The sequence below is a fragment of the Dasypus novemcinctus genome, chromosome 2 (assembly GCF_030445035.2).
Source record: "Dasypus novemcinctus isolate mDasNov1 chromosome 2, mDasNov1.1.hap2, whole genome shotgun sequence".
NCBI lineage: Eukaryota > Metazoa > Chordata > Mammalia > Cingulata > Dasypodidae > Dasypus > Dasypus novemcinctus.
This window is the reverse complement of record NC_080674.1, coordinates 138,386,477-138,401,097: the sequence shown is the minus strand read 5'-3', so window position 1 is coordinate 138,401,097 and position 14,621 is coordinate 138,386,477. Positions and strand designations below refer to the sequence as shown.

General features: G+C 37.3%; 1 protein-coding gene across 7 annotated transcripts in view; it reads left to right on the top strand.

The window, feature by feature from the left end:
- The window catches only part of RAPGEF6 (Rap guanine nucleotide exchange factor 6), a 273,773-nt gene that overhangs the window by 246,887 nt on the left and 12,265 nt on the right, over positions 1-14,621 (top strand). For all 7 annotated transcript variants that reach the window (XM_058278054.2, XM_058278041.2, XM_058278050.2 and 4 more), the window contains 3 exons: positions 3,000-3,220; positions 10,674-10,865; positions 12,863-12,997. In XM_058278054.2, coding sequence (XP_058134037.1) covers positions 3,000-3,220; positions 10,674-10,865; positions 12,863-12,997 — 548 coding nt within the window. The remainder of the gene's footprint in view (positions 1-2,999; positions 3,221-10,673; positions 10,866-12,862; positions 12,998-14,621) is intronic.

The following is a 14,621-nucleotide window of genomic DNA, read 5'->3' as shown; positions in this document are numbered from 1 at the left end:
ATTTTGATTAAAGATTCCCTTATCTCTAAAACTGTAATAGAATTAGAAACCGCCACCTTTTATTGTTCATTTAGGTTCTGGTCTCTCCTCATACTTGGATAGGAGTCTTTTTAGAATCATAAAATGTTAAAGAGCTTAGAAATCATCTATCCAGTACTTTCATTTTTAGATGAAGAAAGAGGCCCAGAAATGTAATGGTTGAAGGGATTGCATAAGAAGAATGTTACTGTTTTAAAACTAATGACTCATGAAGTTAGATACTTTTATTACACGTAAGAATTTTTTCTGAGCCACTTTCTAAGTGTCTTTAACTTGAGTCTTGTCTTATTTGTGGTCTTGTTTTCTGTTGAAGTGTACTAAACTTGAATGTCCTTCAGTTTTCTTTTCCCTTCCCTGATACGTGCTTCTTCTCATAAGTTTTCTTCTATATGTACATTCATGTGTTCATTTTTTCTGGTTCTTATCACTACAAATAGAAACTGACACCTAGCCTTTTGAAATTATGAATAATGTTTGAATCATATGTCCTAGTGAGTGTCTGGGATGTATGAATGACTTATGTCAACAACACATTCATTGTTCAGCTTTGGGATTGTGTTGTATAATGCTTGCAGACATTGGGTATTTTCATTTTTTATCAGAGCATTTTCTGATTTGGAAGTAGCGTTTTTGTAATATATCACAGTGTTTTTATTTATTAGAATTTTGTGTCCTAAATTTGTGGACACCTCTCTTCTTTTTTCTATATTAACTAAGATAAAAATCATTAAATATTTGTATTAAAATTTGCTCTTAAATATTAGGACTTGATTTTACTGCATTTCTTTGAATCCAAGATACCGTCAATTGTTGGACATACCATTATTTTATGTATCTTTAAGAAAAATCACTGCAGTGCTTTCTTACCACTAAGAATTTTACTTTATGCTTGTTAAAAGAGCTTTTTAGACTTAAGCATGGATTTTTGTCACATAAAACCATTGTGCATACTTAAAAAAGAAAATGTAAGCAAAGTAAATTAAGGTATTTCTAAAAAGCCCTTTATATTTAGAATCTGCAGCTTCTTAAGCATTTATAAATTCATCCAGTATCTCTGTTTTATTCCACACAATATTGCCCACTGTGCCATCAAGTGTGTTGGTGATGCGGTATTTCTTAAAACAAGCCATAAAAGAACTAAAAGCCACTGGTGCTAGACTCTTAGGTTGCCTTCTCATATGAATTAGAGCTAGACTCCTTTGACACCTGTTTTGGGAACATTGTTGAACTTGTCAGACTCATTACCTCCTTATAGTCATGTTGTTCCTGGAGGTTAATAGAGTGATTCTTTGATGTCATTGGATTTTTTTCTTAACCATTCTGCAAGGTTTGTTGTCACGTAAGCGGTGACTACCACGTCACAGTTTCTGCCTGACCAGTAACAATTGAAAGTTGCCGTGAAGTGTATGGCACACCACAGCTTCAGAAATCTTAATATGTAACAGAAAAAAAAGTACCATGAAAATTTTTAGCTGTATTCACTTAATTTACAGTGAAAAAAGTAAGATTTTAGTTCTATTTGAAAATGGATGCATGAACACTGAAGAAAAATTACGTGTGGTTGTGGTCTGTGTATTTAGATTCTTTTTGTGTAAATAAAGGGCTACTTTAGAAAACCTATAGATACTTTTATTATTTTTAATAACTATTTCAAATTCAAAAAAATAAAATAAGAGAAAAAGGCAGATCTCGTTATGGAAGATTTAACCCTAAAAATTTCTGTCCAGGTACTTTTATTTCCTCTAATCCCAACTACCTCCTCAGTTGTTCCTCTAGTGTTCAGAAAGATACACAGATGAACACAGATTAGTTGAATAACATAGTCAAGGTCCCTTATTAATGAAAAAAAATTCTTAATCTTATTCATATCTCACAAAACCAAACCCATATTTTTTCCTTTAGTATTAATGTAATACCAACTTTGCTTTTGCTACAAAGACATTACAATATTTTTAACTATAGTCTATAAATTACATTAGTTATGTATTTTTCCCATGTCTTGCCGCATTCTTAGATACTTGTATTACTTTGGAATAATTATGATGACAGTTGTCTTCAAATTTTAAAAAATCATCCCAGAACTTTGTACTTGCTGGCCTTTAGAAAAGACAAACAGCATTCTACTTGTTCTTTCCCATAGTTTCTAGATGTAGTTGTTATAGAAATTTTGCCAGTGAGAGTTAGGAGAAACTGTAGTTTGTTTGAGTTGTGGTTATTTCTACCCAGCTGGCAGTTCCATCATATTCAAAGGCAATGCAAGAGAGTTCCCAGATCCCAGATCTCCAGTCCTAGAACTCAGTTTTCACCTACACATTCCATATATGAGAGTAAGCATTGAATAGCTTTTTAACTGTATTTCTAATTTTGGACTATGCTGAATTAAATTTGGATTCTGTTATTCTCAGCTAGTAACTTGATCTCTTTGAATTTTGGACAAAATACGGTTATTGGTAAAATTGGCCAGCATGTCCAAAGTGGGCCCACTCAAGACAGGAATGGTGATGGCTATAGCTTCTCCAAAGCAGCAGAGAAAGGCAAAGCTGCTCTAGAAACTCCCTTGCTGAAGAACCCTGGTGCAGAGATCTGACAGAGAATGGACTTGTCCTGACCCAAGCCTTTCCATATCTTCAGAGTGGGGATAGCCTCCAAGACCAGAGGAATGCTTTCACTTACCCATAGTTGTGTCATAGATTGCAGGGCACAGATCTGGTGGAATATTTTGCTAGAGGTTGAGGGTGGTCTTGTCATCTTATTTTTTAATTCTACACTTGCCGAATCATATTCTTCATTCAGAACATTGCCAAGTGTACCAGATTACTTTTCATTAATGCTCTTCCTCTTTTAACTCATTTGCATCAGCATGCAAAAACATTAACAGAAAAAAATTCTTTTAATCTTCAGTATGCCACACTTATATCTTTTTTTTACAGCCCTTTAATGAGATCTCCCTCAACTTACAGGTCATTGAGTCAAGGCAGCACAAACTCAAACATGCTGGATGTTCAAGGAGGTGCTCACAAAAAAAGGGCACGCCGCAGCTCCCTCCTTAATGCTAAGAAGCTCTACGAGGATGCCCAAATGGCGAGAAAAGTAAAGCAGTACCTTTCTAGTTTGGATGTAGAGACAGATGAGGAAAAGTTCCAGATGATATCATTGCAGTGGGAGCCTGCATATGGCACCTGTGAGTACTGATGGCTGAGTTTTCAGTTGTATGCCACATTCACAAAAGATTACTGATTACCCCTGAACATCATGTGACACTATAATTACATAGACTTGGGAGGTATCTGGGAAAATTTCTTACCACACGTAGGATATCAAGAATAGTGTCAGCCACATGAAGACAGTATATATTGTAACTAAAGACTGAAAAATCATGTAGAATATGAAATAACTGGAAGATGCAAAATGATAGGGACAGAAAGTAGGTTATAGATTATGAGGGCAAAGGGGTGGAGAATGGGGAGTTAATGTTTAATGGGTAGGGTACAGAGCTTCTGTGTATGGTGACAGAAAAGTTTTGGTAATGGATGGTGGTTGATGATAGCACAACATGGTGAATGTAATTAAAAACCATTAAGTTGTATAGTTGATAGTGCTTAAAATAGGAAATTTTATGTTATATGTATATATAACCATAAAAAATTTTTAATTAAAAAAATGTATCTGTGTTTTAAAGTTCAAAGTTATATACTTATTTATCTGACTGCTTTGAGTAATCACCAAATTTAATTTTTTCCTAAGTAACTCAATATAGACTTTATTATCTTGTGGTAATAAAACATAGTTTAATATTCCTGCTTTCAGCTGGTAAAAGTTTATTTTATCTTTTGTTTTGACTATCTGCTTTTCTTTGTTCCCTAATCTGATTTTGGATACTCAAGAACATAGAAATTTCTTGTATGCGTTGGCTTATGGTTAAAATTTTGAAGCCTGGAAAAATACCATATACCTACCTACCTCATCATCCTCCCCTTCTCTCCCTCTTTTTCTTTGTGTCTATACATACACACACACATTTGCATACCTTTTTACTTCAACACCCAGCTTTTTTTTTCTCATAACACTAAACTGTATCTGGTACTACATATTTAGTATTGGTTTGAGATGACAAAAACCTATGGACCTTTCTTCAAGTGGGTTTTGTGAAAATTTAATTCAGTACATATTCCTTTAATTTGGTTTGAGAACCCATTTGGTTTCTATTGCATAATCAATTTTTACATGTTTAGTTAAACAATGGTTTTATCCCCAAGCCCAAAGAATACCTGATTTCCATCTAATTGTTAAAAGATTCAGTTCTTCCTAGTAAGTGTATGTATGGTTTGGGGCATTCATCTGTAAATTCCTTTTTGATTTGAAGTAGTCTCTTGATGTTTTTCTTTGTATTCTAGCAATCATTAAAATAAAATATCATAAAAATAGAAAATTGACTTGTATTGAGAGGAGGAAGAATGTGTTTCATGTCTGTAACCAAAAATGATTGCATTAGCAGTTAGTTTCTGAGCCACTGCATATTAGCCCCCAGGAGTCTCTATGTTTATGAAATTTTCCCTAATTCTTATCACCTAAAATATTTTATCGACCTTCCTAATAAAAGTATAATAGCTATTATATAAGTATATAAAAATATAATAGCTACTATAGCTATGCTGAGACAAGTTAAACATGCTGATTTTGCTTTATCTTCGTGTTTAAGAGAACACCAAGTGTTTGTGGAGTACTGAGGTTAGACCTGAGTTGAAACTACTCTGAATAACTGATGAAAGGATTAAAAGTAGTACCTGAAAGAAGTTCTTTCATTTGAACTACAGTATTGATTTTATACAAAGTAGGCAGCTTTTTGTTTCTTAAGTCAGAGTTCCTGACATTAATTTTCATATATTCTAATCATTGATTCATAAAACATTGCCTTTGGGATTCCTGTATATAGAAAAATAATTACTATTATTTCATATAAATACATTTCGTATATTTTTGCAACAATTTACCTATTAAGCACCTGTTTTCTGTCAGTCCCTAGGAGCATAGGGAGATAGTAGTTAACATGATGCATTGTCCTTCCTCTGTTGCTGGTTACAGCAAAGTGGAGAAAACAGACATTAATTGATTAATCACAGATAATTGTGTTGTTACAAACTATTATCAGTGCTTTGAAAGAAATGTATGGGATACCATGAGAATATAAACAGGGTGTCTGATCTAGTCACTACAGGGCGTGGGATATTAGGGAGGAGGAGGGATGCCCTGAAGTTTGTGAGGAAGTTCATCTGAAAGATGGAGCAGGTATGTATAAATGGAGGGGAGCTTTCTGGCCTAGGAAATTTTTGAAAGACTGATTTAATAGAAACCCAGAGAGTGTGGGTTGGGAAAAGAGGAAAGTATGTGGTTCAAGGGAAGGGGGAGGCAATCTGATGCTAGATGATGCAGAGTCTTGTTTTAGGAATTTGGGTCTTTTTCATGAGTACAGTGATAAGTCATGGAAAGCTGTGTATAGGGCATTTAGGGAAGGGAAGTGAAATGATCATTTTCATTTTTGGAAGAGTCACTACACTGCTATATGGAGTACAGCTTGAAGGAAGCTAGAATTGATACAATGACCGGACTTTTTTTATCAGTATAGAAGAGGTGTTAGCTTACTCTTCAGGGAAATAACAGAGATGGAGCTAATTAAGATAATCAATTTGAGAATTATTTTAGAAGTAAAATGAATTTATTCTGTAAAAATTTTCAGAGTTACATTTTATAATACTTAATTGAAATTCCTTTTAAGAAAAGTAATCTTTTATTTTTATGGATGGTTTTTAAAGCAAACATTTTATTATTATTGTCTGTAAAAATGAATAGCATAGGAACCAGCAAGATGGCAGCAGAATTAGGAGCTTCTAGAGTCAGCTCCTGCTACAGGGCTGTCAGTAAACTTTACCCAGAGCTCTCTGTTTGGGGACTCCAGGAGTCCAGAAGAGCATCCTGCAACATCTTTGAAGAAATGGAAGGAGGAGATTCCCCACCTGCAGAGAAGACTCATAAGTAGAGCACTCCATGCCACAGAGGCCAGTGCTCATCCTGCCCTGGAGGCATAAGCCGCCTCAGTAGCTTTTCTGCAGCTGGAATTGAAAGCTCCACTTCCCAAAAACGGGGGATAAAGAGACAGTTGGGCACCAGTTTCAGCTACTGATGAGTAAATTCAGTCGGCTGAAGTATAATCCTGCGAATAGCTAAAGTTTGAGCCAGTCCAAGCCAGACAGAGGCCGGGAGCCGCCATCTTAACGCCAAACCTGGCATGAGGGCAAGTGGGACAGACTGAAAATCACAGAGCTGGTGGGCACTGGCTTCTTTCCATCCAGGTCAGATTGCAGCTCTAGCCTAGGTCCCAGTGCCACCTCCAGCAGGGAGGAAGCTGCAGGGACCTACGCCAGCCTCTCCAGGAAATTACCATCCAAGTTGCAGAGGCCTTCTGATTATCCTACTCTGGTGGCATAAGTCACCCCAGGAGTTATTCTGTGGCTGGAATTGGAAGCTCCATTTCCTAAAAACAGGGGAGGAGGAGACCGTTGGCTGCTGATTTCAGCTATTGATTGGTAGACTGGCTGGCTAAGATATAACCCTGGAAACAGCTGGAATGTGAATCAGCTCAACTCGGGAAGAGGCCTGTGGCTACCACTGACTCCACACCCAGCCTGAGGGGAAGCCAGGCTGACTAAAAATCACAGTAACTGTAGGAACCAGTTTCTTTCACCCAGATCAGCCTGCAGCCCTAGCCTAGGCTTCAGTCCCACCTCTAGCAGGGAGGAGGCTGGCAGGCACTGCACCAGCCTATGCAAGTAACTGCAGATAACTTTAGCTGGCACAGAAAGAAAATCGGAAGACTATCAGGGCAACTGCAGTCATCTTGGACCCACACTGCACAGAATGCTGCCTACACCTGCAGCTTCATCCCTGCCCCAGGAAGGATAGAAAGGGGTGTGAAGCTTCATCATTCTCTCTGGACAACTACAGTCTAGGCCTGCACAACTTGGAATATTCCACACAGCTGTGACTGTCCCTACGCCTGGCAAAGGAGAAAGTTGGAAGAAGCTTCATCGGTCCCTGGCGCAAGGAGGGCAGCTTGAACCTCCACAGTTTACACCACCAACTACATGCTTGGCTCCTACTACACAACCAGCAAGGGAGAAAGGGTAGGAAGCCCTAAACTAAAGAGAACAACTGCATCCAGAATAAATACTCTACTAAGCCAGATGCCAAGACACCAACAAAAAATTATAATTCACACCAAGAAATAGGAAGCTATGACCCAATATAAGGAACAAGATAAGCCTCTAGATGACATAAAGGAGTTGAGACAACTAATCATAGATGTTCAAACAAATCTCCTTAATAAATTCAGTGAGATGGCTAAAGAGATTAAGGATATTAAGAAGACACTGGATGAGCACAAAGAAGAATTTGAATGCATACGTAGAAAATAGCAAATCTTATGGGAATGAAAGGTGCAATAAATGAAATTGTGAAAAACATTGGAATCACAAAATAGCAGATTGGAGGAGGCAGAAGAAAGGATTGGTGAGGTTGAAGAAATGGTCTGAAAGTGAACATACAAAAGAGCAGATTAAGAAAAGAATGGAAAAAATTGAACAAGGTCTCAGGGAACTAATTGACAGCAGAAGGCATGCAGACATATGTGCCATGAGTGTCCCAAAAGAAGAGAAGGGAAAAGGGGCAGAAGAAATATTTGAAGAAATTCTGGTAGTAAATTTCCCAACCCTGTTGAAGGACCGAGATATCCATGTCCAAGAAGTATAATGTACTCCCATCCAAAAAAATCCGAATAGGGAAACGGACTTTGGCCCAGTGGTTAGGGCGTCCGTCTACCATATGGGAGGTCCGCGGTTCAAACCCCGGGCCTCCTTGACCCGTGTGGAGCTGGCCATACGCAGTGCTGATGCGCGCAAGGAGTGCCGTGCCACGCAAGGGTGTCCCCCGCGTGGGGGAGCCCCATGCGCAAGGAGTGCACCTGTGGGGAAAGCCGCCCAGCGTGAAAAGAAAGAGCAGCCTGCCTAGGAATGGTGCAGCCCACACTTCCCATGCCGCTGACGACAACAGAAGCTGACAAAGAAACAAGACGCAGCAAATAGACACCAAGAACAGACAACCAGGGGAGGGGGGGAAATTAAATAAATAAATAAATCTTAAAAAAAAAAAAAAATCCGAATAGACCAACTCTGAGATACATAACTCATCAGAATGTTACATGACAAAGACACAGAATTCTGAGAGCAGCAAGAGAAAAGCAATGCATAACATATAAGGGATATCCAATAAGATTAAGTGCTCATTTCTCACCAGAAACCATAGAGGCAAGAACACAGTGGTCTGATATATTTAAGATACTACAAGAGAGAAACTTCCAGCCAGCAAGAATGTCTTTCAAAAATGAGGGTGAGATTAGAATATTCACAGATAAACAGAAACTGAGAGAATTTCTAAGCAAGAAACCACATTTTCAGGAAATACTAAAGGAAATGCTAGAGCCTGAAAAGAAAAGACAGGAGAGAGAATCCTGGAAGAGTCTAGAAATGAAGATTATATCAATAAAAGTAACTAAAAGTGTCAAAAGAGTCGTGAAAATAAAATATGACAGATAAAACTCAAATAATCAGGAATAAACTTAACCAACAATGTAAAGCACTTGTATTCAGAAAACTGCAACTCAGTGTTAAAGGAAATCAAAAAAGGCCTAAATAACTGGAAGAACATTCCATGCTCATGGATTGGAAGGCTAAATATCATTAAGATTTCAATTCTATTCAAATTGATATACAGATTCAGTGCAATCCTGATAAAAATTCCACTAGCATTAAAGAAAAAATTGAAAACATAATCACCAAATTTATTTGGAAAGGGAAGGGATCCTGAATAGTCAGAAACATCATAAAAAGGAAAAGCAAACCTGAATCTCCAGACTTTAAATCGTATTATGTAGCCATAGCGGTAAAAACAGCATGATACTGGCCTAAAGACAGACACAATAGACCAATAGAACTAAATATATGGTTCAGAAACAGACCCTCACATGTATGGTTAAGTGATTTTTGACTAGCCTGTCAAACTCACACAGCTCGGGCAGAACAATCCATTCAACAAATGGTGCGGAAAGAATTGGATATCCATAGCCAAAAGAAGGAAAGACCCCTCTCTCACACCTTATCCAAAAAACTAACTTAAAAGGATCAAAAAACTAAAAATAAAAGCAAGAACCATAAAACTTCTAGAAGAAATTGTAGGAAAATATCTTCAAGACCTGGTGGTAAGTGGTGGATTCTTAAAGGAGATAAGAGGATGACTTGAGTGGACTACTGATGTTGAATGTATGTAGAAGTTTTAAATAGCTTTACCCTAAAAATGTGGAAATGTATAGAGTGGATGGTAACACACAGTGAGTAACAGCTAGTTTATAAATGGGGATATGACTGAAAATGTTAGTCTAGGTATGTAAATGCTAATTGACAGAATGCTAGGGAATAATCTAGGAAATGAATAGCACCATAAACCAAGAGGTGGATGAGAATTTTGTTTGATGATACAGATGCAAGAGTGTCCTTTGTGAGCTAGAGCAATTGTATATCACTACTGCAGGGTGTTGGGAATGTGGAGAAGCATAGGAAAAATACAGCTGAAGTGACCTATGGATTGTGATTAGTAGCAATAATAGAATATTTTTGCGTCTATGAGAAAGATGTAATGTAATGTGTTGATGCTGAGGCAGTATGGAAATAGTGAGCCAAATGTACACTATGGACATGGTAACTATAAGATGGTATTATCTTATCTGTAGCAAATGTTCCACCTTAGTGTGGTGTGCTGATGGAGTGGTGGTGTTTGGAAATTCTGCCCACGTGCATGATTGTTTTATAAGTTTACAACTTCTGTCATAAAAAATATTTTTAAAAAGTAATAATAGTATGGGTTGGGGGAAAATCTCACCAATTGTTAGATAAGGTCTATGATTAGTAGTAAGGTTTTGACAATATTATTTCAAAATTTGTAACAAACGTCTCATGACAATGCAAGGTGTTGGTGGAGGGTTGATGTATGGGACCCTTGTATGATGTTCTGCATGTTTGCTTTGTAAGTTCACAACTTTTACTATACACTTAAGTGTTTACCTATGTTCATATATAAATGATATAAAGACAATAATAATAGGGTTGGTCGGGAGAAAAATACTTTGGTTAGTAATATTTTGATAGTGCTCTTTAATAATTAGTTAACAACAATGCAAGTTATTGGTGCCAGGGTGAGTTATGATAGTCCTCTATGATGTTATATATGTTTGTAAGTTCGCAACTATTATTATACACTTATTATTTATGTATGTTTATGTATGAGTGATATACTTCAATAAATTAATTTTTTTAAAAATATGAATAGGGGAACATATGTAGCTCAGTGGTAGAGTGCCTGCTTCCCATGTACAAGGTCCCAGGTTCAATCCCCAGTATCTCCAAAAAAAATGTGTGTGTGTGTATAATAAACATATAGCAATGTGTTATAATAAATAGCATCAATGTGTTAATAATGAAGTAAATTTTTTTTAAATGCAGGATTATCTATTTCTTACTCTTTCCTATTAGTGACCAAGAATATAAGTGAGAAAAGATCAGCCAAATCATCAGAAATGTCTCCAGTGCCTCTGAGGTCAGCAGGCCAAACAGCCAAAGCCTATTTGCATCAGCCCCACAGAGTAAGCCAGGTGCTTCAAGTGCCAGCTGTTAATTTGCACCCCATCCGGAAGAAGGGCCAAGCCAAAGACCCTTCCGCTTTGAGTGAGTAGTCACAGTTAGTATTACATTCATTTAAATGAAATTCCCAGGGGAGTTAGAATGAAAAATATTTACAGATATAAATGCTTTCATCAACTGTTGCAGTTTGTGTAATGTAATCATCATTTCATAAATCAAATTCATTTTGCCTTTAGGTGTTTGATTATGACATACATTTTTAAAATGCTGGCATTGGAATTCCTATAATGCTGAAATCTATATCAATATATCAACAGAAAACTTGGAGTAGTGCATCTTAGGTACTAAGGGCTTATCACATTCAAAAGCTAAGGGAGCATTTATCAAATATCAAATACAAATGCAACTTAGGAAAACCGAGAATGGAGCCGCTTATTCTAAAAATAAGTGTATGTTGATTACTCATTGATGACCACTTCCAAAAACCTAGTTAGGAGGAAAGAACGGTATATATTTTTAGTAAACTCTCTTTTCCCCCTCGTTAGGCCATATGGGCATTATCCATATAACTTTTCTTGTTTGAACAGTATCACTATTTGAGTTTTCAGGTGAGAAACTACATTAGATTTGGTTCCTAGCATTAGTATTTAGCTCCCTTGCATTATACACGGTATAATTTTATTTTGTTTTGAGGTACAAAGTTGAATAAGAAATGACCCTCCTTTGCCAGATGTTTAACCTGGTAGATGCAGACACGCAGAGAACTTCAGTATAATGTGCTTGCTATTTTTCCTGGGATAGAGAGAGAGCATATAAAAGAACAAAGGAGGAGGAGCTTTTAGCCCAAGAGAGGTAAGATAGGGCTTTTTAGAAGGCATTCTGGAGATACACCTAAGCAGGTTCTTAAAGTTTGATCTGGAAGGAGGTAATTGGGCAAAGGGCCGAGGGAAGTTGCTTGAGGCCAGGGAAAACAGGTGGTGTCTACAAGGAGATGTAAGCTGCCTCTCGGTGCAAGGCTACATACAGAGACAATAATGATAATAGCTTACAATTAGAGAGCACCTACTGAGTGCCAGGCAGTTTTAAGAGCATCACATAAATATACATATATAAAGGGTGTGTGTATTTATTAATTCATTTAAAATTCATTTGGTCTTCTTAATAACCCTATAAGATAGGTGATATTTTACTGCCTTCTTCTCTCTTGTAAAATGGTTGTCATTTATATAATAAATATGTTTACATTAAAATGGCATTTAATTAAGGATAGTGTGAGTACCCTGTGATTTAAACTTTGTTACTCTCAAAGGGTTGCTTGTTTTACTCCCCCAAATCCTCATCAGAATTGTGCTTATTTTACTGGTCAAGAACAATGTCAATTGCTCTTTAACATTTTTTTATAAAAGACATGGGAAAATGTCACTGTTTTGAAACTGTTGCAAAGCTTTGACTTACACTCAACAGGATCAGCTGTTGGACAAGGGATTCGATAGGACTTTGCAAAAATATTTCCAGTGGGCTCTATAAATTCATGATTCTTTCTGTTGTTACATTTCTCCTGTAGTGTGAATTTAGTGCTGTTGAAAAGGGCTGGAGTGACAACCCTACAGCCTCTTCTGTATACCCACAGAACATACTCACCACAGGTAGTGACAGTGTCAGCATCCCCACACTGCCCACCACATACCTCACCCTGGCTTGGAGAGGCCACCTCTAGAGGGGAGAGAAGAGTTTGATTCTATGTCTTTGCCTTTGAGACTTCAAACTAGCATGTCAATTTTGGGGTGTGGGGCACTGTACTAAAACTGATAAAATGATGTTCCTTAAGCCACAAAACAAACAAAAAAGTATTGTTATAACATGATCAGTGCTGACCAGCTGAATTTAAGCAAATAACCTAGAGGTGAGAATCTCTGTGTGCCATTACCTAGACATTTAGTCCCCATTTGTCATGTATACATTAGAAGTGACTACACTAGCCTTTGTGCATCATGGCTTTAGTTATTTAATAATTTGGATAATAATTTGTCAAGAGTGTAATGGTGAAAAGATGCTTATTTGCTGATTTGGGGTTTTTTTAGGTACAGGTATACCTCAAAAAGTTTTAGGAATTACAGAAGAAATCAGTGGTAAGAAACATACGGAAGACACTATTTCTGTGACATCGTCCTTACATTCTAGTCCTCCTGCATCTCCTCAAGGTTCCCCTCGCAAAGGTAAAACAACAGTTCAAGCTAGTTCATGGTAATACCAAATATATTTTTGGTACATATTTTGCTTTTCACTCTGTGGCATTAATGCAAAGCATTAAGAAAAGTGTAACTCCAGATACTTACTGTTCAAACTTTGGTGTTTTAGATTGAATTATTCAGATGTTTTCCAGGTATTATGCATCACATAGCTAGGACTCCGGTATTCAAAGTGTGGTCCTTAATTCCTTTGACAGAGGACAAGCATAGATAAGAATGAAGGTAGAATTCACTGTTATTTTGTTCTGTGCAGATGTTGTCATTGGAATTTCCAATATTTGCAAATATTGGAGTATTTGAACAAGGCTCCTTTGTCCAGACATCTTTAAATATAACAGCACAGAATAGTATATGGTCAGAGGGAAGATAAGCTTATAAATTTTAGCAGGAAGGAGAAGCTTCCAGAGCTTTCCTCAGCTCCTATGTGCTTTCATCTCACCCTTGAAGGCTCTTTCTTATTTTTGCCTGTGTGATGCAGTAATAACAGACCTGAGTTTGAAGTCCTGGCTCTGTCCCCATTAGTTCTGTTACTACAGGTAGTTTATTTATAAGTTTAGGTTTCCTGTCTAAAGGTGGGACAGAAGTCCACCCATTTTAGGAGCCTTTTGTAAAGATTAAATGAGATATTTAGAATGCCTACTAAGTGGTAAGTGTTTAATAAATGAATGTCACTTCTCCCCTGCTACCATCCCATTGCAACATAGCTCCATTACTCACTTGCCCTTTTCCCACTCTGCACAGCTGAGACTGGCTGGAATTTTCACTCAGATTTTACTGAAAAAAGCTTGATCAAAACCAAATAGAATATATAAAAATCACAATATATAGGGGAGCTGATGTAGCTCAAGTGGCGGAGCGTCTGCTTCCCATGTACAGGGTCTAGGTACCTCCCCGAAACCAAACAGACAACTCTTACTGGGGAGTGGATGTGGCTCACTGATTGAGCACCTGCTTTGCATGAACGAGGTCCTTGGTTCAATCCCCAGTACCTCCCTAAAGGTTTCTGGTGCTTTTATAATTCTTTCACAGTTTCATGAGGCACACAGACCTGTTTCCTTTCCTTGACATCTCTAGAGTCTTATCCAGAGTACCCCTTAGAATTCAAGTAGCAGAAGTAGGACTAGTTCCTCTAGTCAAATGGATGACCCAAACAAACAGTGCTTGTGTACTTTTAATGCTCTTCCAAGAATACCTGTATACTCTCCACCTCTTTTGGAGGCTTTCAGAGGCCCCATTATAGACAATTCTTTAACCAGGAAGTTACCTGGATCTAAACTGGGAAGTTACGCCTGAAGGTGACTTGTGGGAAGAGGTATTAGAGATAGGAATTCCCCCTCTGTTCTTATTCTCAACAGAAAATCCATTATCACCACTGGAATAGAGAAGTCTTTATTGTGTCAAAAATTGATGATGACAACAATTGTGTGGTCATTTGACCATGATTTTCACAGATGGCTGAGTCTGTCACATCATGATGTTTGGAATCCTTAGAAACCTGTAGAAATTCTCGTTCAAAACTGTTTCTAATTGTTCTTACATATATTCTGAAAAACTCCAACCAAATATTATATATAAATATTATATAGACAGG